The sequence below is a fragment of the Miniopterus schreibersii genome, assembly GCF_964146895.1.
Source record: "Miniopterus schreibersii genome assembly, chromosome: 17".
NCBI lineage: Eukaryota > Metazoa > Chordata > Mammalia > Chiroptera > Miniopteridae > Miniopterus > Miniopterus schreibersii.
In genome coordinates, this window is record NC_138117.1 from 2,262,938 (window position 1) to 2,289,897 (window position 26,960).

The 26,960-nt window shown below is 52.9% G+C and overlaps 2 protein-coding genes across 4 annotated transcripts in view; one reads left to right on the forward strand and one right to left on the reverse strand.

Annotated features, from left to right (window-relative positions):
- The window catches only part of SPIDR (scaffold protein involved in DNA repair), a 78,119-nt gene extending 54,034 nt beyond the window's left edge, over nt 1-24,085 (forward strand). The window contains exons 11-21 of one of the 3 annotated variants that reach the window (XM_081116862.1): nt 9,096-9,236; nt 11,511-11,549; nt 12,358-12,445; nt 13,010-13,153; nt 13,242-13,301; nt 16,186-16,396; nt 17,077-17,229; nt 18,795-18,888; nt 20,106-20,220; nt 20,535-20,588; nt 23,415-24,085. In XM_081116862.1, the coding sequence (XP_080972988.1) occupies nt 9,096-9,236; nt 11,511-11,549; nt 12,358-12,445; nt 13,010-13,153; nt 13,242-13,301; nt 16,186-16,396; nt 17,077-17,229; nt 18,795-18,888; nt 20,106-20,220; nt 20,535-20,588; nt 23,415-23,549 (1,234 nt within the window). In that variant the 3' untranslated portion in view covers nt 23,550-24,085. The remainder of the gene's footprint in view (nt 1-9,095; nt 9,237-11,510; nt 11,550-12,357; nt 12,446-13,009; nt 13,154-13,241; nt 13,302-16,185; nt 16,397-17,076; nt 17,230-18,794; nt 18,889-20,105; nt 20,221-20,534; nt 20,589-23,414) is intronic. The other 2 variants (XM_081116863.1, XM_081116864.1) reach the window with 2 other exon arrangements.
- Nucleotides 24,086-24,825: 740 nt separating this feature from the next.
- Nucleotides 24,826-26,019, reverse strand: CEBPD (CCAAT enhancer binding protein delta). Its single transcript, XM_081116865.1, has one exon. The coding sequence runs from the start codon at nt 25,995-25,997 to the stop codon at nt 25,206-25,208; it is 792 nt and encodes a 263-aa protein (XP_080972991.1). The 5' UTR covers nt 25,998-26,019; the 3' UTR covers nt 24,826-25,205.
- Nucleotides 26,020-26,960: the final 941 nt, after the last annotated feature.

Below are 26,960 nucleotides of genomic sequence, written 5' to 3' on the forward strand. Positions count from 1 at the left end.
GTCAGCACTGCCTGTCAAGGCCGAGCCTTTCAGACGGCCGAGCACCCGCAGCCTATTTAACAGCCTGAGAAAATGCCAGAGTAAGTCCCTGCATTTTCAGCTGATGCTGCGAGTAACCTCATACATTACAAGGCTGAGCTAGATCAAAACCCACGATGTTATGAATAACGCAGGCACCCTGTTCCTTTCATTCTTGGTCATGTTCATTTAGCCACGTCCAGCACAAGACGGAGCAGAGAAACAGCTGTGGGACCAGGACACAGGTTCTTCACGCCACCCAGAAGTGTGGTCTGAGGCAGGCTAGGGCGCTCTGAGCTTCATGGTATCACTTGTGAGATGAAAGGATGGGAGAAAATCACTGTGGTCGCTTCCAGCAGCGACTCAAAGTCTGAATGTTTTATGTAGCTGTGTAAAGAATTAAAATAGTGATCATTCCTTTATCAGAAGATTGCTTCATCTTAGAAAGTAAGTCACTTAATAAATTATTTACAGTTACTTAAGAATTTAGACTATCTGAATGTATTTATCTCAGAGGTAACGATACATTTTCATAACAGAAACCCAAGTACTCAGTGTGTGTGCCTGTGTGTGCGTAAGAAATTGCTGAAAGTATTCTAGCTGTGCTTTTGAAAATGTTCTCTGCTCCCTACTTGCTAGAGAACTAAATCCAAGACCGTCTGGAAAATTGGCCTCGTGGGCTGATGGATCATGCGATCCCTGCCCTCCCCCCTCGGTGCTCAGAGTCCCTGCACACTCTGTTCAGTAAACAACTTCTGAGAGCCGCCCGGTTCATTCACAGTGTTTGGAAAGCGCCTTCGCTGTGTGGCTCTGACTTACTGGCTGGAGTGGAGAGGGAGCATTTCTGTTTTCATGGTTCTTTTTATAGCGTTGAACCAGCTGTAGCTGGTTAACGTGGACCTGGCGCCTGCTCGCGTGCAGGTCTCTAGCAGGGTGAAGGGCTCCTGGTGCAGGGCTGGTTCCTCCCAGCCGCTGCGGGTGGTGACCCAGATGGCTGCTGGAATGCGGGAGCCTCCTGGTGCCATTCCCGCCCGTCCTTGAAAACAGACAGGGACTCCAAAATATAGGCAGCTTTCCTTATTAAACTAGCCATCCTTGCAAAGAGAAAAAACACCAGCCATCCTTCCTGGCCCGTGCTCCCCTGGGCGACTCTTTTAGGGAGCGCTGTGATGCCTTCCCACCTGTGCGTTAAAACTCAGGAGGAGAAGCTGGTTTTCCTTCGGCCACAGCACGGACTCATCTCGTGGGGCAGCGATTCTCAACCGCGCGCCGCAAGCATTTCTAAATTTCTAAAACGTGCAGTACCTGTTTAGTCAGGGGCACTGACCTCTTTCCCCTGAGATTGTCAAATAGAGCAATGACGACAGCCACCAAAACAGTAGCCGGCCAACGTGAATCAAAATTACACCTTCTTGTGTGTGTCAGATCGGCAAAAAATATGTTTTTCGTGTGCCGCAGAAATTTAGTAATTAGTTTATGTGCCATGAGCTGGAAAAGGTTGAAAATCACCGTTGCAGGGGGTAGAAGTAACTCGCCCAACCATGTGTGAATCAGTTAAACAACTGTTGATATTGCTGTAGCGCTTCGTGGGTTGAACTCTGACTCAAGGCAAATTTAACTTTTTAAGAATCATGAATAGGTAGAAATGAATGTGTATTAGAAAAATGGAAACGGGAGATGAAGAGCATTTTGATTCATGGTTCGTGCTGTGTGTGCTCTGTTGCACCACATCAGGACCTACTTAACATCCAGTGGCCCATTTGTACTGGGATTTTTTGTTTGTTTGTTTGTTTTCAGCAGTTTATTAAATCTGTTGGGATGGCAGTGGTTGATATGAACATAGGTTTCAGGTGTGGGTTTCTGTAACAAGACCTGTATGTTGCTCTTTGGGCCCACCACCCAAAGTCATGTCTTAATTTGTACTGTTTTTTTGATGAGCTGATGTTTAGTGAAGTCTCATCAAGGCATTTAGATGATGTCAGCCTGAAACATCCATTATAAACTCCCTATCAAAATATTCATTTAAGTTTGGGTATAAAATAATTATTTTATTGGAGGTTACAAAAGAATGATTTTAAAAATTCTTATTTTCCTTATGGAATGAATCTTTCCCTCTTATGATAAAAATCTTGGTTTCTTTGAAGCACATACTGGGATAAACTGGAACAGAACTGGTGGCATCCGTATCAGGCTTATAATAATATTTAACCAGGCCCGAGTGGCTCAGTGGTTGAGAGTTGACCTGCTAACCAGGAGGTCAGGGTTCTATTCCTGGTCCGGGCACATGCCCGGGTTGTGGGCTTGATCCCCAGCAGGGGGCATGCAGGAGGCAGCTGATCAGTGACTCTCTCATCATTGATGTTTCTCTCTACCCCTCCCTCTCCCTTCCTCTCTCTGAAGTCAGTAATAAAACACACACGTATTTATATGGAACTTACACCGTGACAAACCAAGTCTTTCTAAATACAGAGTCTAGAATTCAGCCATTACCTTGGGATGATCTGACCGAACTGAAGGGCCAAATGTTTCATTGTTTTAGATTAGTTAAGTGGTGATAACATGAGCATTTACAGTATTATTTTAAAATTGGCCCTGTGAGGTTTTAAGGCAGAACTGAATGTACTGCCAGATATTTTGCAGGAGTCACAGATGTGAAAGAGAATTTTGCACACACCCCCCACAGCACCCAAACGGAACATATTTTGAGTTAAACCCTTTGGAATGGACTATTTTTTTTTAATGGCAGGGGGTGTAAGAAAGATTTTTTTCATTACATACCATAAAGTATTCACAGTTTAATTCAGATGTGACATGTCTTTTACTGTGATTGACTCTACTGATAGTGAAACACCAAATCGAACGACCATCCCATCTTTGTCAGACAGACAGCCAAGTTCTGCCTCCTTTAAAATGTGCGAGTTAACATCTGGTACCTAGCATGGGCCAGGCTTGGCAAAACTCAGAATCCAAGCAGCATTGCTCAGTGTTACTCTCTTTCACTATCTGTGCTCACAGCTCATCCTGTGCATCAAAAAATGTGACCATTTAAATGACAGCCTGGTTCATTAGTATTTTTAGTGTAATTTTAAATGATAAAAACAATATAGTGACATCTATAGAAAGTTTCAAAATTTGCACAAATAGAAAAGGTATTCTAATTCCACTCCTTATATAATCATTTTATATACTATCTTATAGGTTGTTTGTTTTTTTAAAATAATATTTCTTTTAAGTTGAAATCATGAAACATTTTGTTCTTAGCCCAGAGAATGTCCCCAAACTATAATATTCTTTACTCCCTCAGTCCACAGTTTCAGTTTGACTCAGGAAGAGAAAGGGGGGGACTTGGTGGGGAACCTAAGATGTGCCAGGTGTTTGTGTCTTTTGATTGTTTGAGGAATTAATGAATGAAGGCCTCTGTGCAGTGCCTGCCGGGCTCTCTGCATGCACAGCAGTGATGGGAAAGGCCAGCACCTGGAAGAGGGGGCTGTGCGTTTTCTCATTGCTGAGGTGGCAGGAGGCTGACCGTTCATCTCAGGCTGAGCTGGAACTAACTGGAAGCCCGGTTTGTCTGCCTCGGAGCATTTAAAGCCAACAACGGTGCAGGCACTTTGCTTTGATAAATGTTAGCGGCCAAGTTATTTGACATTCTGTGGCTCAGTAGAACAGTGACCAGTGAGCGCCACTGCTCATAGAGTAAGAATGGTTGTGCTCATTCACTAGTGGAACCTGCACTACCACAGATAATAGTAAGGACACAAGTAACATTTTCATCTGAAGCATGAGCAGTTACTGTCAGCATCACCTGTAAAGAACCCAGCTGTCGAAACAGGTGTCTTTAATCAGGTGTCTGGGAAGTTAATGACATTGTATCTTGATGTCTGAAACACATTTTTAACCAAAAAGTCATCTATTTGATAATCTGAAAATTGCTTAGACTCTTTGATGAAGAAAGGAAGCATTATTAAGTGTAAAAAATAAAATGTGTATCTCCAGGACATGGGAATTCTTAACAAAAGGTCCTGTTGAAATGTGTCATTCATTTTCTGTTTTGTGAAAACATAATCAATTCCCTTTAAAATGTGTAAATAGCCCTGGCTGGTTGCTCAGTGATTAGAGCATGGGCCCGCGGACTGAAGGATCCCAGGTTCAGTTCATACCTTGGTTGTAGGCTTGATCCCCAGCCCCTGGTCAAGGTGCGGGTGGGAGGCAACCAATCGGTGTGTGTCCCTCACATCGATGTCTCTCTCTCCCTCTCTCTCTCCCACTCTCTGTGAAAAGCAATGGAAAAAATATCCTCGGGTGAGGGTTAACAAAAAAATAAAAGCACCGGGAGAGGTCCTTTTGGCGATGGAACTGTTCGGTATCTTGACTGGGGGTGGTGATGGCTATGGACAGTGGTTTTCAACCTTCATCTTATGGCACATAAACTAATTGCGAAAATTCTGCGGTACACCAAAAAAAACAAACAAAAAAAAACTGTGTTTTTTGTTGATCTGACAAAAAATAGGTATAATTTTGACTCATTCACGCTAGACGGCTGTTGTGTTGGCTGTTATTTTTTTATTTGACAATTCAAGGGAAAAGAGGTCAGTGCCCCTGACTAAATAGTCAGGTATCACGTAGGTTTTAAAAACTCTTGCAGCACACCGGTTGAAAATCGTGGGCAGAGGATCCTACACAGGTGATACAACTTTACAGCGCTAAATAGGCGTGCGCGCCCACACGTACAAGTAAAACGAGAGAAATCTGAGTAATGGTGGTGGCTGTGTCCATTCAGCAGCCTGGCGGTGCTGCTGTGCTGTGTTCTGCTGGAACACAGTGCACAGCCCGGGGAGAAGGGCAATGCGTACATAGGATCTCTGACATAGCTTACAGCTGCGCATGAACCTCTCAGGATACTTTAATTATCTGTTATTCTCTCAGTAGATATTTCTATTAATAAAAATGTGTAATAACAGCTATCTTTGAAAACTTGTTCTACAGGCAAAGTTCCAGCAACATGTAAAATGCACTCTCCCTGCTCTCGGGCACAGGCTTAGCGTTGTCTTCCTGAGCAGTGACCGCAAGGCCCCGGATGGCACAGCTGTGTCAGCTCTTTCACTGCGTCTTCCTTCAAGACCAGCTCCAGCAGGGGGTTGTTTGGGTTTGGTTCGGTTAATTTCAGCAAAGTATTTTCCAGAAATAGAGAGGATGTATCCGTGTAGAAAAGGCCCGTCTCAGACTTCTTGAAATCCTTTTAGTTAAGTCACTTTTAAGCAAAGAGAGATTTCCTTATTTCTTCCGGTTCTCTGATATTACAAAGTTTACATGGCACACTTTTATTTTTAGCAAAGAGAAAGTATGATTTTTTAAATGAATAAAAAACACATTTCTGGGTAGTAGAGACAACCCTGTTAACATCCCGTCATGTTAAAAAGATAAACAGCGGGATTAACTGTTTACTTTAGGAGCTCAGTCGGCTGTTTTTCGGGAGAACGCAATGTCCTGCAGTATCGGTTTCCTGTCTGCCCCGTGGCCGGTGCAGTGGGAAGGCCTCCGCCCACTAGCCCTCCGCGCTCCCCTCCCTCCCTCCCTCCCTCCTCTGCGCCTCTCCTCCCGCTTCACGGTCAGACTCCTCTTCTCCCCGCGCTCCCTCCCCTCCTTCGCTCTTGCTTTTCCCCTCACTTAATCTAATTTCTCCTGTTTCTTCCTTAAGCTGAGGCTCAGTCAGAGATTATAACCTGGAGCAAAAGCTCCGTGTTGATCTTTAGAGGCTGCTCAAGTTGACACTGACCTAGAATAAAACAGCCGGGACTGACTGATTCTGGGAATTCTTGGTGGACTGCTAAGAACTGCTCTCTTAGCTCGTGTAAACATCCCACGTGGTCACCGAGATCTCCTCTTCCAGTGTACACGCACACCCGCAGACACACACGCAAACACACCCACAGACACACAGACACACACGCACACACACACGCAAACACACCCGCAGACACACACAGACACAAACACACGCAAACACACACACAGACACACAGACACACGCAAACACACCCACAGACACAGAGACACACGTGCAAACACACATGCAGACACACAGACACGCAGCCATACACACACCCACACACAGATACATACACACATGCACACAGACACACACATCGGTTGTTTCTCTTTCCTCGTGTATCTGTGAAATTGAGTTAGTGATTGAAAGGGGAAAATGAATATTCTTTTGAAAAGTTGGGGAGGAGCATTTAAAACTTCAAAGGAGTTAAGTTACAGTCTCGTTAAAACTCCCTCCACAAATCAACAGCTTTCCTTTTCTTACTCCTTGCGCTCTGTCCTGTTGCTTTTACAGGTCCGTGTGTGTGCTTTTTGGATTTTTAAAGTACCCTGTGCTGAGCATGATGTGATAGAAGCTGGTAAGAGAGAGGAGAAAACACTCTTGAAGACAAATATTAACTCGTAGTGGACTTTTATACGTCCAGCGTGATACGACTGGCTGCACAGTGGACCCCTTATCTGTGTTATTTTATGTTGCTGGGAATGTGCTGAGGAATGTGGTTTCACTTGGCACAGATCTCACTCTGCTCTTCCAACGCGATGCAGGCCTCGCCCTCATGGCTCAGAAACGCGCAGAGTCCGAGGCCTGCCCAGTGTTTCCTAGCGGCTGAAGCAGAGGAGATTCTGCTGCAATGCTGTGCCTTGAACCACTTTTGACGGCTGCCGTATTTTCCCAGCTGGGATGGGCAGAGCCTGGCTGCTGGGGGCGGGGCAAGCCGAAGACACTGGCTGTTTGAATGATTCCTTACTGCTTTACCCTACAAACAGCTGCGGTAGCTGGAAGATGAAGGCCGCGTGGCGAGGTCGGCCACGGATTGGTTTCTGTGTGACCGTGCCGTTCCGGTGTGGGGTGTGCGCTGTGGAGCACCTCTCTAAGCCCCTCTAACCAAGCAGGTCACCCTTTCCATAAAGGTGCGCACACCTGCTGGTAGACTCACCAGAGTCGGAGAAAATCACCTTTTTGTCATCTAATAACATTTGTAACAAAGTAAATTTTGCGCCCAGCTAGCGTGGCTCAGTGGTTGAGGGTCGACCCATGAACCAGGAGGTCACGGTTTGATTCCCGGTCAGGGCACAGGCCCGGGTTTCGGGCTCGATCCCCAGTGGGGGGCGTGCAGGAGGCAGCCGGTCAGTGACTCTCATCATGGATGTTTCCATCTCTCCCTCTCCCTGCCTCTCTCTGAAAGCAATAAAGATACATTTTTTAAAAAAAATATAAAGAACCTTGTGAAACCTATTCCGTGGGTCTGCAGCCCTCTGTGCCTCCCCACACCTGTTACACTTCCATTACACGACTTGGTGATTTTGTACTTATTTATTGTGTTCAAGCAAAGTAAGACTTCTTTTAGGGGGGAAAAGAACAGCTCACACTTAAGTCTACAAATTTAGAATGGGAAGTTTTCAAATACTCTCGAAACTTACAAATAATGGCCAACAACCTGAGTCTTACACAGCACATGCTGAACACCCAGAAGGTCTTTATTCCTGATGGACGTAAACAGAAGAGACCAGTGGAAGACTGACTTCTGACAGCAGAGTGAGGGCAGACAGTAGGTCCTCTCCCGAAAAAAATTTTAACTGGAGAACACTATAAAAAACACACACCACACAATCATTTAAATCCTCCAGAAATTGTCTTCAGGGCATATAGCAAATGGAGAAACATTCCCCCAATGGAATTGAGAAAATCTACTAAATCTCAGTAAAAGCAACGCGCATGTGGCCCTGGAGCCGTGGCCCACTCCCCAGCCAACCAGACCGTCCTGTGGAACCTGCTCGGGGCTCTCTCCACAAAGGGCCGTCCAGAAGATGGCCCGTCTTGCCTCCGCTCCCAGGCTCGGGTACAGATGCATCCTGGGAGGTCCGTCCACCAGCTTCTCCTCTTTCCCAGCCCATGTTGTAGAAGCTCTGCCCCACGTGTGGCAGGGCAAGAGTACAGGCATAGACGTCCTATCCCAGCTCACCCACGGCAGAGGCACAGCGCCGGAGAGGCAAGCCCAGAACACCAGCACCACCCCAGTAGCAGCACTGGTTTCCCCGTGCTGGACACTGGAGAATTCGCAGTGTCCCCGAAGCAAGGTGCCCCTATTGCTGTTATGAGTAAATCCAGTGGTAGCTACTTTCTTCAGGTCCAGAGTTGCTGCGTGGTTCTGCCCCCCTGGGAAGTCATTTATGTTCCCTTGAATGTGGTGTGATCTGTGGGAAACACCTCTGCTGAGTCAGGAAAAACATGCTGGTCCTGGGCCCTTTTCTGCTCCGACCTGTCCCGCCAGCACTGACTTTAGGAGATAGGATCTCCCGAGCAGGAAGCAGTGACAGGTGGGTGGGATTCTGGGAGCGCTGCTGATACGTTAACCTGCTGGGGCCACAGTTCCAATCCAGTGGAACCGGCGGGGACAGTGGCTGCCCCACAGGCCCGAGCCTTCGCCCACCTGAGGCTCAGCCCTGCGAGCAGGACAAGGCGGGGGAGCCTGTGCCTGGGCCTGAACAGGGGGAGGAGAGCAGTCACCGCTCACCTGCTGGGCGAAAGAAGAAACAGCGCCCCGGCTTTCGTTATTTGAGACAAAGGCAAATTTAAAAAGAAAACGCAAAGGAATTAGCCGATGCCCTCCTCTCCCTCCTCAGCACAAGTGACCAGATACTGTTTCTAGCTTTATAAAGCAGAGAGATTTTTATATTCATCCTGACTGTGTAGATACTGACCAACTAATGCTTACAGAACAGCGCGGGTGGGACGGACGCATCGACTTTGTCAAGCGGGTACTAACTGAACTGCTTGGGTGGGGTGGGGCCACCCTGCTTCTCCCCCTTGCAGGAAGGCCTAGGGCTTCCTCCTTGGGAAATGGACTCTGCTCCCCAAGCCTCTGCCTCACCCGCCTGGTTAGACGTGGAGCAGAGAGGTAGGTCAGGCTAGGGGCAGCTGGGGGAGGGTGCGCCTTGAGGAAAACCAACCTCGGAGCACTTCCCCCATCTCTGTACTGAATCAGAAACTGCCCCCTAGAAGAACCAATGCCGATGCTCTTTTGCAGACTCTGCCTCCTCGTGCAAGACGCCTACGGGGTGTTCGGTGAAGTGCACTTGGAGGGCCCCGTCCTCAAGGACAGATGGCTGGAAGGGAGGCCCTGCCGCCTGGCAGGAATGAAGGCTCTGCAGAAGGCCACCCGAGGACGGTGAGGGGACTGGATCTTTATTAATCCTTTATCTCTTATTTTCAAAGACAATAAAGTGGGATCTTAGAGTTTGCCTGTAAAACAAGGCCAGGGGTGGAGGGGAGCCCATAGAGGACCTATGGGTGGGGAAAATGGTAATGACAACAGAAACAGTTATGCAGGTTTAGCAATTCATAATTTTATTAAAATTAAGATTTAGACATGTTGAGTTATGTGTATTTTAACTCTCAAGATGTGTTTTCTGTATGTTTTCCCGGCTCTACCAGTAAAGCAGCTTTATATGAAGTCTGTTTATGTGAGTGAGATTTTGTGAGGTGGCATCTTAGAAGCTTTGAGCTAAACTCTCAGGTCATCACCTGTGGAGAGCTGGACCCGGCTGCAGGGAGCCTCCCTCCGCCTGCCTCCTGTGGACGGGCTTGCAGACAGACGGCCTGCCTATCGTTTGTGTTTCTCTGACACATTTTATGCCGACTGGGTAAAATAAGAAGAGTCAGAAAACTAGCCTGGACCTTAAGGAAAAAACTGCCGTTTTCAAAACAACCCCGAAGCACGCTCGCCAAGCAGGCTGCGGAGCGGTGCTGAGCTTCCCGCCGGAGCATCCCCGCTGTTTGCTCTGTGGCGTGTCCCTGACCTTTGTCCCCGCAGCAGTTCAGTAGGTCGGACAGCTGAAAGTCACATTTTGGTGTCATTCTGTATGTGAACTTTATCTTTTTAGTGCTGATTATTACATCTTTTATTTTTTATGATAAGGCAATACTGGGGGGAAAAGAAGCTTCCTGAAATATGTTAATCCTATAGATATGGAAAATACAGCTAGCAAAGTTTTTTGCAGAGGAGGGGCGCCTCTTTGGGTTCAAAATCCTAACAGGATGTATGTCTCAAACTTTTAGACAAAACTACTAATCTGTGTCTAAAATACTAGCTCCTAGGTGTTGTTTTGTGCAGATCTCCCGAATGGCCCTTTAAGAGCGGTGTCTTGGAGAGGACGTGGCTGCAGAGCCTGGTCCGTCCTCGCAGCGCAGCGGGCCCCAGCCGAGCCTGAGGGACAGGGAGGCAGGAGGTGCCGCCTTTGAATTGCATCCCTTAGAACAGAACCTAGACAGGCCCAGGGGTTCGAGCAGTTGGTGCTTTAAGGGCCTACGTCTTAGCTGGCTGACCTCAGAAGATTTCATGCGAGAAGTGAGTGAGAACAAATAAGGCCCTTGACCTGGCAGAAGGAAAAGTTCTCGTCAAACCCGCGCAGTGTCGCCTGTGGACACGTAGGAGTAGGATTAGGAAGGATGTGTGCGAAAGAGGAGGAAAGGGGGTTATTAAAAAGGCCATGCAGCCCTGGCCGCTTTGGCTCAGTGGTCGGAGCGTCTGAAGGGTCCTGGGTTCATTCCAGTCAAGGGCATGTACCTCGGTTGCAGGTTCGATCCCGGCCCTGGTCTGGGGTGCATGGGGGATGCAGCCAACCGGTGTGTCTCTCTCACATCGATGTCTCTCTCTCTCCTTTCTCTGAAAAGCAATGGAGAAAATATCTGCAGGTGGGGATTAAATAAATAAGCGACTTACCCAGCAGTTCCAAGTGAGGTGCCCGGTGAAGAACCTGAAGCTGCAGCAGCTTGTCGACCCCCAGCTTTAAGAAGGAAACCAACCAATCGCCGATTCCTAACCGCACGAGGAGGAACCGCCTCTGAAGATGAAACCGCAGCCAGGAAGTGATAAGCTGTTATCAAAAACAGCCTTAAAAATCAAAGGAAGCACAAAGCTAAGAAAGCCACAGAGCAGGAAACTAGAAGTGATGGGAGTTCAGATTTGACACCTACTCCCGCCCCCGGCGCTCAGCACAGAATACTCCCCTCAGCCGGCGGGGAGAACCCGAGAGACCAGAGCGAGGACTGGGAGAAGCGAGAGCAGGCCTTCCAGAAGAAAGTTGCTGAGGATCGCCTAGCTTTTCCCTGGCGCTCTCTTTTTTTTTCTTAAATGTTTTTATTGACTTTTTTTAAGAGAGAAAGAGGAAGGGAGAGGGCTAGAGAAACATCGATGAGAGAGAAACATCATTGGTTGGCTGCCTCCTGCACACCCCCCACTGGGAATCGAGCCTGAAACCCGGGCCTGTGCCCTGACCGGGAATTGAACTGTGACCCCCTGGTTCATAGGTCGATGCTCAACCACTGAGCCACACCCAGCCGGGCTCCCTGGCCTCTGCACCTTCCTCCCAGGCCTCACGCTGCTCACTGGGTCGCGGGTAAGCTTTCCAGTAGAGGTGACAGCATTACTGTTTGGTCTTAGGTCCCCAGCTTCTTGTTCCCTGGAAGCTCCGAGATGCAGGTGGGTGAGAGCCGTAGGAAAGGGGGAAAAGGTAACGTTTGTAGCAAAGTCATTAAGCAGAGCTGAGGAAAGTGTAACACTGGCTACATTTAGTATCAGGGTGAGATGTCTCCTTGCTGGAGACCACTGTCATTTTTTTTAATAACAACTTTATTGAGATGTAACTTAACATTCCATAAAATATACCCCTTTAAAAGTATACTATTCATTGGTTTTTATATTCATAATGTTGCGCAAACATTCTACTTCCATCTACTTCCAGACCATTTTTATGACCCCGTAAAGAAACCCCCAGCCCTTGAGCCCCTGACAGGCAAACCTGCTTTCTGTCTCATGGATTTGCATATAAACATTTCATGTAAATAGAGACACACAACCTGTGGCTTTCTGTGCCTGGCTTCTTCCACTCAGCACAGTGTTGTCAAGGTTCGTCTGTGTTGCGCAGGTGTCGGTACTTGATTACATTTCATGGCTGCCTGATACTGCATTACACCAGACTCGCTTATCCATTCAGGGTAATACTGCTGGGAACAGTCATATACAATTTTTGCATGAACCATAACTTTTCTGTTTTCTTGGGTGGGACTGCTGGGTCCCTGCCAAACTTTTCCAAAGTGTCTGCCCCATTTACCACCTCACCAGCATAACGATATATTTTAATCCTTGATTATCTGATCTAATTAGGGTCTTACAGTTTCCATGTCTCCTATCAATTTGTTAGTGATCTCCAAGGGCATTTGGTAATGTCTGCTCTCCGAGACCAAATCTCATAGAAGGAAATGCATTTCAGCATCTTCTCTTTCCCCAGGACAGCGGGGCTCTTCAGCTTGATCGACACCATGTGGCCTCCAGTGGTGCCTCTAAAAGCACCTGGCCACGGCCGGGCCTGTGAAGAGGTGAGCTCAGTGTGGGAAGAACTCGCCCTTGGCTGCCACCTGCTCCGTGCCAAGGGCTGCAGCAAGCGCCACCTCCACAGCCCATGTCCCCGAGAAGTCCGGGTCCAGTGAGCATGAGCCAGGACAGACTCAGACCCGCTCACGTCCCTCCAAAGCCCAGGCCTTGGGGCTTCCCTTGCTATGCTGCGGGATATTCTTCCTGAGGTTAATTTATGATGGTGTTTTTAAACCACAGTTGTTAGGGTCGTGCCATTAGGGTCCACAGTTAGGGTCTTAGCCTCCTACTAAACAAGACAGCGCCCCCCTCCAGTCACTAGAAGTACCAACACTCAGTTGCCAATTAGAGTAGAAACCCATATAACCTAATAAATAAAATCCATGGGTACTCAGACAGCTGTCAGGTTAGCCAGGAATTTCCCAATGATAAATAACATGATCTACTTCTTATGCAGATATTTCTTACCAGCCTTTCAGAGACAGTATGTATCTGTGAATAAATACACATATATGAAGGACTAGATTATATACTAGAGTCTTCTCTGTGTTTGCCTTTATTTGAAACAGGTGAGAACTCCTCTGCCTCCTCCTAGCTTCTGTTATATTCTCACTGCTCATCCACATCTGGGGCAAATTGATATAATTGGAGAAGACCCTGTTTCTAAACTTTACCAGCCTCCCGCTCCTCGCTCCTTAAGAGAAATTCTCCAGGTAAGGTCTTTATTTCTAACAAGGCCTTCGGTTACATTGTGTGTGTGCATGTGTGCGATGTTACTAATCTCTTTCAATGCCTTTTCAGATGGCTGATCTCAGCACCCGTTGCAGTTTCTATGCCAGAGTGATTTATCAAAGACCATTGGTAATCTGTCCATCTCTCTCCCTTTCTCCCTCCTCATAATGTGTTATAATGCATAAGTTGTTATAGTTTATTAAAGGATCATTCATCCCTCTTAGAAATTAATGGAGTACCACAATAGAAAAGCATTTTTGAAATCGAGCTGTGGCTGCTCAGCACTGAGGAGGTGATGCGTCCATTCCTGGAGTGGGTGTGGACGGCCACCCACTGTGCTGAGTACTGAGGCGGAAAACAGCTCAGGTGTAACCTGCCTGGGAAGATCCTCAGCCCGGTCATCGTAGTTCCTTCCTGACGCATGGGCAGGTTGTAGAAAAGAGGGATGCTGAAACCTCAGTGACGGGGTAAAAGCAGGAATCTCGGGACTGGGCTCAGCCACGTCTCAGAGCTAACTCTTCCACGTTCTGGGGGCCTGCGCAGTTGAAGGAGCCTGTGGCCCCTCTGAGGCCGGGGCACTTCTAGGGAGTGGCGGCCGAGAGGAGCTTGCTATTGGCTTCCTTGCTGTTCAGCAGATGGGCTAAGAGCAGACAAGTAAAGAGGTGTTTTTGGCAAGTCCAACACAGGATGGAAGTTTCACCAGAAACCTCTGCTGGACCTTAACTAAGAGAGGAGCATCCGTGTCTCGGTCACCTGAGCATTACAAGAACAGCCATTGTTCAGCCCTTGTTTTCCCTTCCCTGTCCACCCTCAGTCATCTGACAGCTCATTAGTGCTTCTGACGAATGAGAGTGACTGACATGGTCGTTCAGCAGTGCTCCAGGGGCCCATCCCTGCATCCGGGTCAGCAGGCAGGGACAGGCCTCCCGTGAGGACAAGGCCTGGTCGCCTGTTTGCCTTCTACGCCCTGAGTCTGAGGCAGACTGAAGCCTGGCTGTGCACTCCTATGCCCATCGTCTGCAGGGTGCTCAGAGTGTTAAGACCTACCTGGCATCTTCCTGTTACCCTAAAGTGCACTCCAGGTCGTGGGGATGTGATGTCGGGCAGTGGCTTACAGCGCACTGCTCTCTGTGCTGCAGGTGGAACACTGTCCTCGGGGGTGGGAACATCAACCTCACGGCTGTCAGACCACGTGCTCCTGCCCACAGAGCCCAGTCTGCCCACAGCTCTGCAGCTGAGACCAGAGCTGGAGGGTAGACAGCGGGTGTCAAATGCTCACACCACAGCCAGATCCCAACCACCCACCCACTGGGAGCCCTAGAGCAGAGAGAGACAAACTGCAGGCCATCTGGTCCCCTCCTGTTCTGAGTTTTCTGCCAAGAAATAGGCTCCCATCAGCTTAATATGGCCTTCCTGGGAGCATGCCTGTCAGGGGGAGGGTTTGATGTGAAGGGATCGATGGTCCTTAGAAAATAGGCAAGGACTCAGAGCCCAGCCAGGCATCTTCCTCAGGTCACTAAAGTTCTCTATGCCTCCGTATTTTGCTTTTATGGGAAAGAGAGCCACCAAAAACATGCTTCCTTGGGAGGAAGTGAAATGATAAGTCCTGTGCCTACTCTGTGGTTAAGCTGACACTTTCTATAGTGACAGCTGACTGTTGGGAGAGGCAGTGAGCCACTGTGAGAACCTGGGTTAGCAGAGAAGGTTACGTTGTATTAACATTATGCTAATGACCAAGTCATGAAAGTGTATTTAACTTTTGTTTTGATCATTCAAAGGTTTCAGATTCACAGTCATCATAGATTCACAGTAGATTGGAAGAAGTATATGGATTTCCTGTGCCCCCTCCACGCCCCTTACCCCACACCTGCCGTAACCACAGGCGTGCGTGGGAGGTAGCCAGTCACACCGATGTTTCTCTCTCCCTCCCTCTCTCTCTCCCTCCCTCTCTCTCTCCCTCCCTCTCTCTCTCCCTCCCTCTCTCTCTCTCTCTCTCTCTCTCACCTTCCTCTCTCCCTTCCACTATCTAAAAAAATAAAAATAAAAAAATCAATGGAAAAAATATCCTCACTCCTGAGGTGAGGCTTAAAAAAAGGAGCGAAGAAAGGGCAGAATGCCATTTTAATGAAGTTGAAAAGGTGTTACAACTTCTGCAGATGAAAAAAATATATATAATGGAAGGATAGAAGAAAGAAAAAAGAGAAAATAGAAACAACTACTTTTGGATACCTGCTTCCTACCAGAATGAGGGCACCCAGGGTGCAGTTCCGCTGCACTCGGTCTGGGCTTCTGGACAAGGCCCCACCGGCCGGCCGGCGGAGCAGCAGCCCGCTGCGCACAGCTCAGGAGCGCGGGAGGCTCCGTGGTCCCGCTCTGCGTGGGGCTCTCCCGGCTCAGAAGGACACCCGGTTCCCTCTCAGCGCCGAGAGCAGAGGGAGCAGGCGCTCAGTCTGTTCTTACGAGGGCACGAATCCCATTATGAGGGCCCCACTCTGATGACCTAATTATCTGCCAAAGGCTCCGCCTTCCGTGACCATTACATTGGAGGTTAGGGCTTCAGCGTATTAATTTGGGAGTGGGCGGTTACAAACATTCAGTTATAACATTTCCTAACCCTTGGGAAATTTACATGTAGCAAGGCAGGAGGATGCATATACTAAATACGAAACAGCACCATAGGTACACAAACGTGGGGTCCGGAGGCAAAGAGCAACCAATTCTTGCCAGTAGAGCCAGGAAAGGGCAGATTGTATCACAGCAAAGGAGCCCATTAGACAGGTACAGGGTCGGGGCTCACGGGGCACAGCCATGTCCGTGGGGGCTAGTGACCAAGCCATGAAAGGCCTGTTGTTTGTTTTTAAATATTTGTTGAAGTGATGAGTGATGTTAATGTAACGATGTTAATGTAAATATGTAATAATGTTACTGTAAATAGTCATCTAACATTGTTTTAAAGAATTATTTTGGACATAAGAGTAGCTATCAAGTTAATAGTCTTGCTTGTGTCTTGCAGCTGAACAGTTTGCTTCTTCTGGAGCCAAGGGAGATTTGGCTGACGGTGACGGATGTCACCCTGCAGATGCAGGATGAAAACAGCTCTGGTTTCCCCAAAACCTTGCCAGTCTGTGTGATGCCCTCGTGTGTGCTGGGCCAAGATGTCCTGGAAGTCCTCGCCAAGGCTGCCCCTTGTAGCTTCTTCTTCAGAGATGCCCTCCAAGACCAGGGTATGCCTTCTCACCAGCTTCGATCCCGTGGTGACTTAGAGGTTCTGTAAGATGACTCGTGGCTCCTGGGTGCCTCTGTCTCACTCTGGACCTGCTGGGCCTTTCACCAAGCCCACCGCAGACAAGGCAGGTGGAGGGACAGTCCCATGGTGCCAGCCCAGGCTTTCCTTGACCCCTGGAGAGAACCGCAGGCCCTTGCAGTACTGACACGCCCTGTGAAGTACCATTGGCCACTCAAGGACTGTGCTGGTGGCAAGCTTTACAGGTGCAGGGGCCACGTGAAGCCATTGCCTGGGACATCGTTTTTTAAAACAAATGAAAAGCTACACATTGTAAACATGTACTCTTGGGTCAGCTGGGCCTTTTTTCCAAGGAATCAAGCTAGGAGCCCACCTCAACTGTATATGGATTTTATTTTATTGAGATATAATTTACACATCATAAAACTCACCTTTCTGAATTGCAAATGGATTTGGTATTTTGTGTTTTCTCAGCTTAGCATGCTGGGCTTCAGGGCTTCCCTTCTGCACGGTGCATGTGTCACTGGACACAGTAAGCGGACCCCATGGTGTGCCCCTCGGCTCCCACGCCTCAGAGGAGGCTGGCAGAGGATGCTGTCTACTGGCAGGAAGATTACCTTTTCCCTTCAGGGGTTCAGTCTGCAATGTCTCTGTTGACAGGTCAGATTGTGTGTGTTGAACGGACTGTCCTCTTGCTTCCAATGCCCGTTTCAGAGGTGGCCTGTGGTGCTCACGCCTGTGAGCTGGCCAGCCCTGTGGAGCTCGACGAACTGGGTCCTGCTACTCAGGTCAACTCCATTTGCAGCGTTCAAGGTGGGTCATCGATCTTGTTGGAGATGGTGTTTATAGTTTCCTAAATATCATACTTGTCAACAAGTAGCCGTCGAGTACCTGACACGTTCCAGATGTTGGATACAAGGAACAAGTCAGGGGAGGTGCTTCCCTCCCGGGTGTACAGTCCATACAGAGAGGCACAGTCAGCTGCGCACACAGCCAGATACAGAGCTGCAGCATCGTGAGCGCTCCAGGGCTTCTCACCTTGTTGGCGCCACTGAGGTCTCCAGGGACAGGAGCCCTGGGCTAGGATCTGAAGGGTGGGAGGGCACTAGTTCGGTGACGGGCTGAGGTCAGGAAGAATATCTGGTGGGGAAAAAACAGGACTTGTAAAGGCTGCTGACAGGAGAGGGTGGGTGAGCACCAGAGTCGGGAAGGAGACCAAAAAGGCATCTGGATGGAGGGAGTGACCTGAGAAAGGCCTGGAGGGGCCGGCGTGTGCAGGCAGGTGGGCACCGCTGTCGGGAGTGTGCCCCATCATCTTGACAGACGGTATGGTCCAGTTTCCCTCTCGCAGACCAGAGTGGAGGGGCTGGGGCCCTGGGTAGAGCCAGGTGGAGGGCGAGCACCTGTCCAAAGGGTGAGGTAGCCAGGAGAAGGCTCGGCCAGGGGGGAAGTTGACAGGTGGGTAACGAACCTGGTACAGGGGGAGCCCGGTGTCCATGGAGGGCAAGAACGTATGTGATGACCTCTGAGGTCCTGGCCTCGGTGACCCACCAGGCAGTGCCACTGCTGTTCCATGACGGGAGCCTGGTGTGAGAGGCCCGCTTTGCGGGCACAATCTTCATTCTGTCTCGAGAGTTGAGAAGGAGGTGTTTCAGGAGCCGGTGGGATATATGAGCCTGGAGTGGAAAGTAGCATTAATACTTTATTTTTTAACTATAAAAATTTTTGGTGATAAGATAATGTCTATCGGCGGCACATGTGAAATACGAATCAAGAGACAGGCGACCACCTCCCGCCACACGCTGAAGCTCCACCCTGCACATGGAGCTCGCGTCGCCCCGCGGTGGGCGCGCGTGTGGCTGTGCAGAGTAGGACCGTTTGCTACATGTTACTCTGTCACCTGCTTTCCACGGGATACTCCAGCGGGGACGACCGTCAGGCAGTAGAGGATCTAACTCAGGATGTTAACAGTCACGTGACAGTCCCTTGTAGGAATGGGCTGTCCCTTCACGGGTGGACAGCCCGGGTTCTCTGTTTCGCAGTCTCGAGCAAGGCTGAGATGGCGTCTTCCCTGCCTCAGTCCCCACTGGTCTGTCAGGGTCTTAGGCGTCATGTATTTTTTAACCAACTTTGTTGAGACACAACTGGCAAAAATGAAAACTTGGCCAGGTTGTAATGTGGGTAGGTTTTAAAACTTATTTTTTATTGTTATAATTCTGTTTGTCCAATAAACGGAAATCATAAAAATCTTAGGCACATTTATATAAACTCACAAGTGCGAGAAATCTGAGGCACGTTGTCATCTGTGTCCTGGGAGCAAGGAGAAGTCGGGAGGGTGGACACCGTCTCTGAGACCAGCTTTGCTTCCCTTGGCCCAGGCACGGTGGTCGGCGTGGACGAGAGCACTGCCTTCTCCTGGCCCACGTGTGACCTGTGTGGCAACGAGAGATTGGAACAGAGCCCCGAAGACAGGTAAGGGGGCGGTGACTGGCCCGAAAGACCCTGGGGCAGCAGCCCGGTCCCAGGATCCCCAGCTGACCGCCTCGGGCCAGGTGCCCCTGTGCCAAGGGCCAGCAGGAGCCCCCAAAGCCGAGCTGCAAGGACGGGTCCGTGGCACGTGGTGCCTTCTCTGCGTAGCAGAGATTTGGGCTGTTCTTGTCTTGAAAAAGAGCCAGGTTTAGTCATTATTAGGAGAAAAGAGAAAAACTTGGGGTAAACTTGGGTAAATAGGACAAACTTGGGGGCGGCGTGGCCTGTCCTTTGCAGGGCCTCGGTTCTCCCAGAGACCAGTGAACAGTGAACAGACCTTCCCTTCCCGCGGGGGTGCAGCGCCCGCTCCCCAGGGCCAGGGTGGAGCTGGGTGGAGGTGCAGGTCTCCGATTGGCTCTCGGGCCTCCCAGGTTGACTTTGTCACGGGGCAGACAGAAAGGGGCTCATCACTGCCCTGGCTGGTGTGGATCAGTGGTTAGAGCGTCAGCCCTCAGACTGCAGAGTCCCGGGTTCGATTCCAGTCAAGGGCACGTGCCTTGGTTGCAGGCTCGATCCCTGGCCCTGGTCAGGGCGAGTGCAGGAGGCGACCAGTGGGTGCGTCTCTCTCACGTCGATGTTTCTCTCTCTGTCTCTCTCTCTCTTCCCATCCCTTCCACTCTCTTTGAAAAGCAATGGGAAAAATATCCTCAGGTGAGGATTTTTAAAAAAAGGAAGCCAAGAGCAGGTGTCTCCCTGACCCCGCCGGGTGGAAGCGCTGTGTATAAACCAGTCTCGCTGGGTCGTGCGTGGGAGACAAGAATGTGAATCGTAGGTTTACCTGATGGCAACAAGGAGCCATCCTGCTGGTTAGAGCAGGGCTTCCCGCTGGGCAGATAGGGAGCCCCCCCCACGCCCCGCCTTCCCCCCCTCGCCGGGCTCGGCCTCCCTCTGCCCCCGATGTTTGCCGCCTCCCTCGCCCCAGCCTGGCTGCGGCTTCCCCGCTGAGCAGCCTCCCGGCTCCGTGCCCGCCGAGCTGCTGGCCGGGTCGGGGGAGCGGGCGTTTCCCCGCGTCAGGCCGACCCCGCTGCCTAGGAACTTACCTTTGGAAGGTAGAGCCCCCCGATCTGAGCATTCACGTTCAGAAAAACTCCCGTCTACCCCACACTCTCTGATTTGTACGTTTTCTGGTCTTTTCTCCCCTGTGTGTTTACGAACGACAGAGGCGCCTTTTCCTGTGCGGACTGCTCCCGCGTGGTCGCCTCTCCGCTCCTCAGAAGGCACCTTCAGGTCTTCCTGCGCTGCCCCTCCCGACCCCAGGGCACCGTGAGGGTCAAGGTAGGAGCTGGCCTGGGAGCTCGTGTGTCCCGCGTCTACCTCATGGAGCTACTGTGACTCACTGGCTGGGACAGAGTTGCATCTGTCGCTCCTTCCCTGGGAAAAAGCAAAGGGCTCACCCTCAGGAACACAATCTTTCCATGCCCCTGACTTAGAAAGTCACGTTTGACTTCAGGCTTTGAGATCAGAGCTACTAAAGAAAAGACCGGTGGTTCTTATTTGATGTGCTAATTTTCAGGACATGCCTGTTTTTAGCACCAGCACTTACTACAGTTGTGGGATTCTTAACCCAGCCCATTTCACTGTCCTTGCAGCTGGCACAGAGCAGCATCTCCTCCCTCCTGAGGTTCGCCGCCTGTGAGGATGGGGTAAGTACGGGGACACCCAGCCAGATGTGCTCGCTTACGCTCTGAAGCCCTGAGCCAGCAGGTCAGCCCACGTGAAGACCCCTGCCCTGCATACTTTTAGTGAGAACAGTCCGCAGTATAACTGTACACTGCTAGGGGTGGACTGTACTGAGGCCTGGGTGAGTCTGACAGCTGCTACTCTCGGACAGATGCCCATGTCTGCTAACAGGGTCTTTCCTGTGTGGACTCGAGGCTGTTTCCTGCTGAGCCTTACAGTGGATGCATGAATTTGTCCTCCTGGCTTTGGATTATGGAAAAACTGTGTTGAGATTTCAAGTTCTACTGCTTTGGTCTCACATTAATAGACCAGAATTACCTGAAAGATATGTGCTTTTTTTAAGTTTGAGTATCCCAGAGCCTCAGTAACTGGTAACACTTCTGACTTACCACAGTGTAACTTAATCAAGTGCACAGAGTAACTTAGCAGAGGGGTGTGCTCCTCCGAGAAACCACCACCTAAATATAACTTAGGGGCCAAAGACAGCTTTCTTCTCCATGAAGCTTGGCCCTCAGAAACAGGAGCAGCCTGTCCCTGAGATGCCACCCCTGTCTTGTCAAAGCCATTTAAAAGCGCCACAAGTGGCCCGTGGAGTTGCTGAACCCCAGAGAAGGGCACTGGGGAATGGCCGCGAGGTGGTGCCACGGCACAGCGCCCCTGGCCACAAAAGGTACCTGTGACTAGTGCCAGGGTCCACATCCAGGTAGCAGACTCGGGCCAGCTCATGAGGTTATGGGGGAAAGGCGACCCTGATCATCCGCAGAACTTTCTGGTGGGTTCTCATGGCCAGATTCCAGCTCTGATTCCTGCCAGAATTTGAGGCTGACCTGATCCACCCGTGGAGGCTGTCCTCCCAGCCCCTTGCCATCCGCTGGCCTGCCCCGTCCTGCACCTCAGGAGGGGCTGGCGGCACCAGGCTGGGGAGCAGCCTTTTACGTTCTTTCACCTAAAGGGCAGCCGCTCGATGTGTCTCTCACATTGATGTTTCTCTCTCTCTCTCTTCCTCCCTCTCTCTCTCCCCCTTCCACTGTCTCTGAAAAGCAATGGGGAAAAAATAGCCTTGGGTGCAGATTAAAAAACAAATTGCTGAGAGAAGCCTCCAGCTGTCCTGCCTCAGTCTTCTCAGCCCCGCACAGTGACCCGTCCTCTGCACCATCCTGCCCTCTCCCTTCAGACTGGAAGCCTTGCCGCTCTCTCCTGCTTCCTGCCATTTCTGCAGGGACAGGGCCTTTGTGGACTCATAACACACCCTCAGTGAATGACCAGGGGACGTCTGTGTCCCATAGATCCTGAGCTGTGGAAGGGCCTCAGCCCCTCAGCCACCACGGTCAGGCGGGAGCCTTTCGTTCCATTTCACCAGCAGCTCTCACTGCCCGTTAGACTGCTCGGTGACCTCACACTAACTTTTCACTAAGTGACAAAAACTCTACACTTAAATGTTCAGTGTCTGTGCCAGGCCTGTGTCACAGCAGGAAGGCAAGAGGGTCACCGCGCGTGATCCTCCATTAGATGGGTGTCCACATCCCAGACTGATCTTGGTATTACTGCCTCAACACAAACTGTCTCAAAGCTCAGTGGCTCCCACAGCGGTCCTGGACACATACCTGCAGTGTGGACAGGGTTCTGCCAGGACAGCCCCGCTCTGCTCCAGTGGGCATCAGCGGGCCCCCGTAGGCTGGGCTGGGGCCAGAGGCCCGTTAGTTCCCAGCTGGCTTTTGTGCTCCTGTTGGCTGGGACCTGCCCGTGCTCTGGGCAGATACCCACAGAGCCTGGATGCCCCACAGCACGTGTCTGGGTTCCAGAGAGGCAGGCAGAAGAAGCCGGCACCTTTCCTGACCGAGCTTGGGACGTAACTCAGGGTCCTGTGCCCTGCACCCTGTGATGAGCAGCCAGCCACTGAGCCCAGCTTAGACCAAGGGAGAGGGCGGCGATGTTCTCCTTCGAGGGGCGGGCACCGAGAGGCCGCCACGTGCCTGCTCTGTAACACACGCTGATCAAAGCTATGGTCACATTGGTCAAATGGGAGATACCCTGATGCTATGCAGGTGGCAGCAAAGGAGTTTGAGAGAACACGCGGCCTTCCAGGGCCTCCGTCTCAAATGAGGCCAGAGATGTCCTTTATTCCCGTGTATTTCAGCCTCTTCATTTTTAGCCCCACCCCCACCCCAGGAGGAACACGCCCTGAGGTTTGACCTAGAGACTGAGGGCACCCACACCTCCCTAGCCTGTGTTTTCATCTGGAGATGAAACTCGCCCAAGGTTAGCCAATCACAAGGTGCTCAACGGAACGTGAATAAGAAGCTTTCTACAGCGTAGAGGCGTGTAACTCGGTCTAGCTCTAGAAGAAGTGGTGTCCCATTAAACAGGGAAGTTTGGGGCGAAGTACCAGAAAATCCTTTGACCAGAAGTGCTGCTAGATTGGGGAAGTGTCCCAAAGGAAGTGAGAGGCAGCTGGAGCCCGACGCATGCCCGGCCCCTCCCCGCTAACACAGGCACATCCCCTCGGTAAGTCCTGCCCGCCCCTCCTCTCCGAGGACAGCCAGCAGAGACGCTTGTCACCCTGCGCCCAGCAAGCAGCAGCGGGGTGTTTCCCATGTTCTTGTGTAAAAACAGTTCAGTTATCAGAACACCGGTCCCTTCACTCGCCACAATAATGGGCTTTTTATGGGCCTGTCTCCGTCCTTACCAATGTTCTCAGCCACGGGCATAGTCCTGCTCTTTGGTGTTTGTTGTTGGAAACCGAACGGGCAGGGCTGTTTGCTTTACCCGCGTGCCTCTTGTCACCGCAGAGCTACGAAGCGAGGAGTGTCATCGGCAAGGAGGTGGGGCTGCCGAGCTGTGTTGTCCTGTCCATAGCCACCCACCCAACGCGCGGCGCTGGATTGGAGGAGATCGAGCTCCTGCGAGCAGGAAGCGCCTCTTAGATCCCCAGGCTGCAGGAACCCGGGAAGCTGACCACGTGGCCCCGAGGGTGCTGCTGGGGTTTGGGTTGTTACTTGTTAACTGTGTGCATAGTGAATGTATTTTATGATCTTGAAATGGAACTTAAGATTTTTCTGGGTCACATGTCAGTAAAATGGTTTTGTAAACTATAAATCAAAATACTATTTTTCTGTGGTTATATATATTTTTATTACCTCTCTGCAAACTTAGGAACATAACTGTTAATAGTACATAAGCTTGAGTGAGGTCTTCATTTTGATTTATCTGAGGCAATAGTATTGATATAGCAGGGAAAAAATGTTTGTTCAATTGCAATTTTTAAGTGTTTTAATTTAAATTTACCGTGACTCAGCATGTCTTTTCTTGCAGTGTCTGTTTCAGTGTCCCTCCAGAGAACGCACTGCGGCGTTTAACCCTTTGTCCTGTTTGCAGTGTCTGTTCTGCTGCAATAAATCTTAGCATTTGCACTTCAGGACTTTTCTTTGTTCGCTTGTTGTTTTTTTGTTTTTTGCACATTGGTATTTTTGGGGAAAGTATTTTGTGGAGCCTTGTCAGACGTGCAAACTTGCCCGTGAAGTGTAAGTAAGTAACCAGCTGGCCGCGGGCGGTTCACGTCGCCGCGCTGGCAGCGCTTTAAATGACAGCCGGGAAGTCCCCACCTTTGGCCGCTGAAGACCCGATGTCCCCCTGGGCCCGCGCCGTCGCGGCCGCCCGGACGCTCAGTTACATGACCTGGACGCAGGGGCCGCCGTAAGAGGCGCCCGGCCCGCCCCGGGCACCGGCGATGGACGGCTCCGCGGCTCGTCCCGGTTGCGCTCCGGACGCCGGCCCGCCCGCCCGGGCTGTCCCCTGGCCGCTCCGTCCCCAGGCGCGCTCGGTCCGCTCGGAGCTGCCCGGCGGCCGGGAAAGTGAACGCAGGGCCCACGCACGGTCCACGCAGGGTCCACGCGGGCCCCGCCCGCCTCCGCAGCACCGACCGGGGCCCTCGGCCGCTCCCGGGTCCGACCAGCCGCCGGGCCCTCCCCGCCTCCGGGCGCAGCGTCCGCGGCGCCTCCACCGCTGCGCGGCCCCGGGCGCGTCGGATGGGGCGTTTGGAGGCAGCTGGGCGGGGTTCGGAGCAAGCGACCCCCTCCCCAAGCAGCCTGGCTGCCCGGGGTGACGCGCCGGGTCCGCGCCCCCGGTGCCAGCTGCGCGCGGGTCCTGGGGCCTCCCGGGGTCCCCTCCCGCCCGCGCGGGAATCACGGCGAGTCGGGGTCGGGCGGTTCCAGATACCCCTTTATTCTTACAAATACCGTAAAAATTCGTATAAAAATTGGAGCATGCTCAGTCTCTTATCTACAATACGAAGGGCTGTCTTAAAGTCTTTATATATATATATAAACATGTACCTTAGCTGCTTCGGCAGGAGTAAGATGTAGAAAAGCTACCTTTATAAAAATAATTTAAGGGAATAAACACAGCTTCTCCGCAGGGTCGGGGGCGCCAGTCCGGCCGCGGCCCCGCGCCCCTGAGTCCCGGGCAGCGCAGCGCCCGGCCCGGCTCCCGCGGCGTCGGGCGTCGGGCGTCGGGCGTCGGCGCCGAGTCCGGCCCGGGGCTGAGGTATCGTCGCCGGGCCCCGCGCCCAGGCCCGGCCGGCGTCACCGGGAGTCCGCGGCGCCCGCGGCCGGCAGGAAGGGCGCGCCGGGCAGCTGCTTGAAGAACTGCCGCAGGCCGGCCAGGTCGCGCGTCAGCTGCTCCACGCGCCGCCGCAGCTGCTCGTTCTCGGCCGACAGCTCCACGAGCTTCTGCTGCATCTCCTGGTTGCGCCGCTTGGCCTTGTCGCGGCTCTTGCGCACGGCGATGTTGTTGCGCTCGCGCCGCTGCCGGTACTCGGGGCTGCCGCGGTCCGGGCCCCGCTTGCCCGCGCCCCGGTCCCGGGCCGGGCCGGGCGCGGGGCTGGGGCCGGGGCTGCCCCGCGGGGGCTCGGGCGACGTGGGCGGCGTGGGCTGCGCGGCGGCCGCCAGGCTGACCACCGTCTGCGCGCACGCGGCCACCTGCGCGGGCAGCAGCGAGCCGGCCGCGTCGCCGTCGCCCCAGTCGGGCTCGCGCTTCAGCGGGCGCGGGGCGGCGCCGGGGCCCGGGGCGCGCGCGGGGCCGCCGGGGGGCGCGGGCTCCGGGGCGCCCGGCGCGCCCGCCTTGTGGTTGCTGTTGAAGAGGTCGGCGAAGAGCTCGTCGTGGCACAGCTCCAGGGTGGGCACGGCGGCCATGGAGTCGATGTAGGCGCTGAAGTCGATGGCGCTCTCGTCCTCGTACATGGCGGGGGCGGCGGCGCCCGGCTCCAGCGCGCGGGCGGGCTTGCAGGTCCGGCCCGGCTCGTAGAAGGGCGCGGGGTCCGCGGGCCAGGGCGCGCCGCGCGCCGGGCCGTCCAGGCTGAAGAGCGCGGCGCTCATGGCGGCGTCGGGCTGGGCTCCGGGGAGCGCGGCTGTCCCCGCGGGGCCGCGCCGCCGCCTTTTCTAGCCCGGCTGACGCGGCGCAGGCCCCGCCCCGCTCCCCGCCCGGGGCGCCGGGGGCCGCGGGGAAGGGCCGCGGCGGGGCCCCGCCGCCCGCGCCCGCCCGCCCCCGCCCCCGCCGCGCCCCGGGGCTCCCCACCCCCGGGAGGGCAGAGGCGCGGCTTCCTCCCCGCCCCCGGCCTGGACCGGCCCGAGCGGTCCTGCTGGGAATGACCCTCCCCTGCCCGCACCCGGGCTTCTCCTTCCTGGACCCGGCGGAGGGGCCGCCCCGTCCTTCCCGCGGTGAAGTCAGACCCGCGCCGGTTCCCAGGGTCGGGAGGAGGGAGGCCGGGGAGGGGGACCCCGGGCGGGGGCAGAGCAGGGGCCCTCGGCAGCCCCGAGGTCCTCGGCGTCGCGGCCGGAGCTTCCGGACCCCGGGGAGGGCGGGGGGCGGGGGCGCGGGGAGCGCCCGAGCCTGCGGGTCCCTGCGCGCCGTCGGCTGCAGCGCGCGGAGGCCGGGCCGGGCCCCCGGGAAGCTGCCGGCCCCGGGCCCCGCCCCGCCCCGCCCGCGCCCGGCCTCCCAGCGCCGCCTGGTGCCCGGCTCGTCCTTAGCGCGCGCTGGGGCCCGCGGCTCCCTCGCTCGGTCCGTGTGTCGGAAACAGCTGGTCGTTCCGATCCAAAGCCGTCGGGGCCTCGCTGGGAGGCGGGCGCGGCTTACCCGAGACCTGCCGGGCGTGGACTCGCGGGCGCCCCGAGCTTGGGGCGCGCATTCCCTTCTTTTCCCAGCCCTCGCCCGAGGATGTGCCCCCCGCGGCTCGGCGACAGCGGGAGGGACAGAGGGGGGGAGGGACAGACAATCGATTGGCCACCTCCCTCCGGCGCCGGGACTGGGCCTGGATGGAGCCGGATGGAGACTGGACGGGG

Bases quoted from the DNA above. Each gene is read 5' to 3' on its own strand.
- CEBPD (XM_081116865.1), bottom strand. From the start codon at position 25,997: ATGAGCGCCGCGCTCTTCAGCCTGGACGGCCCGGCGCGCGGCGCGCCC.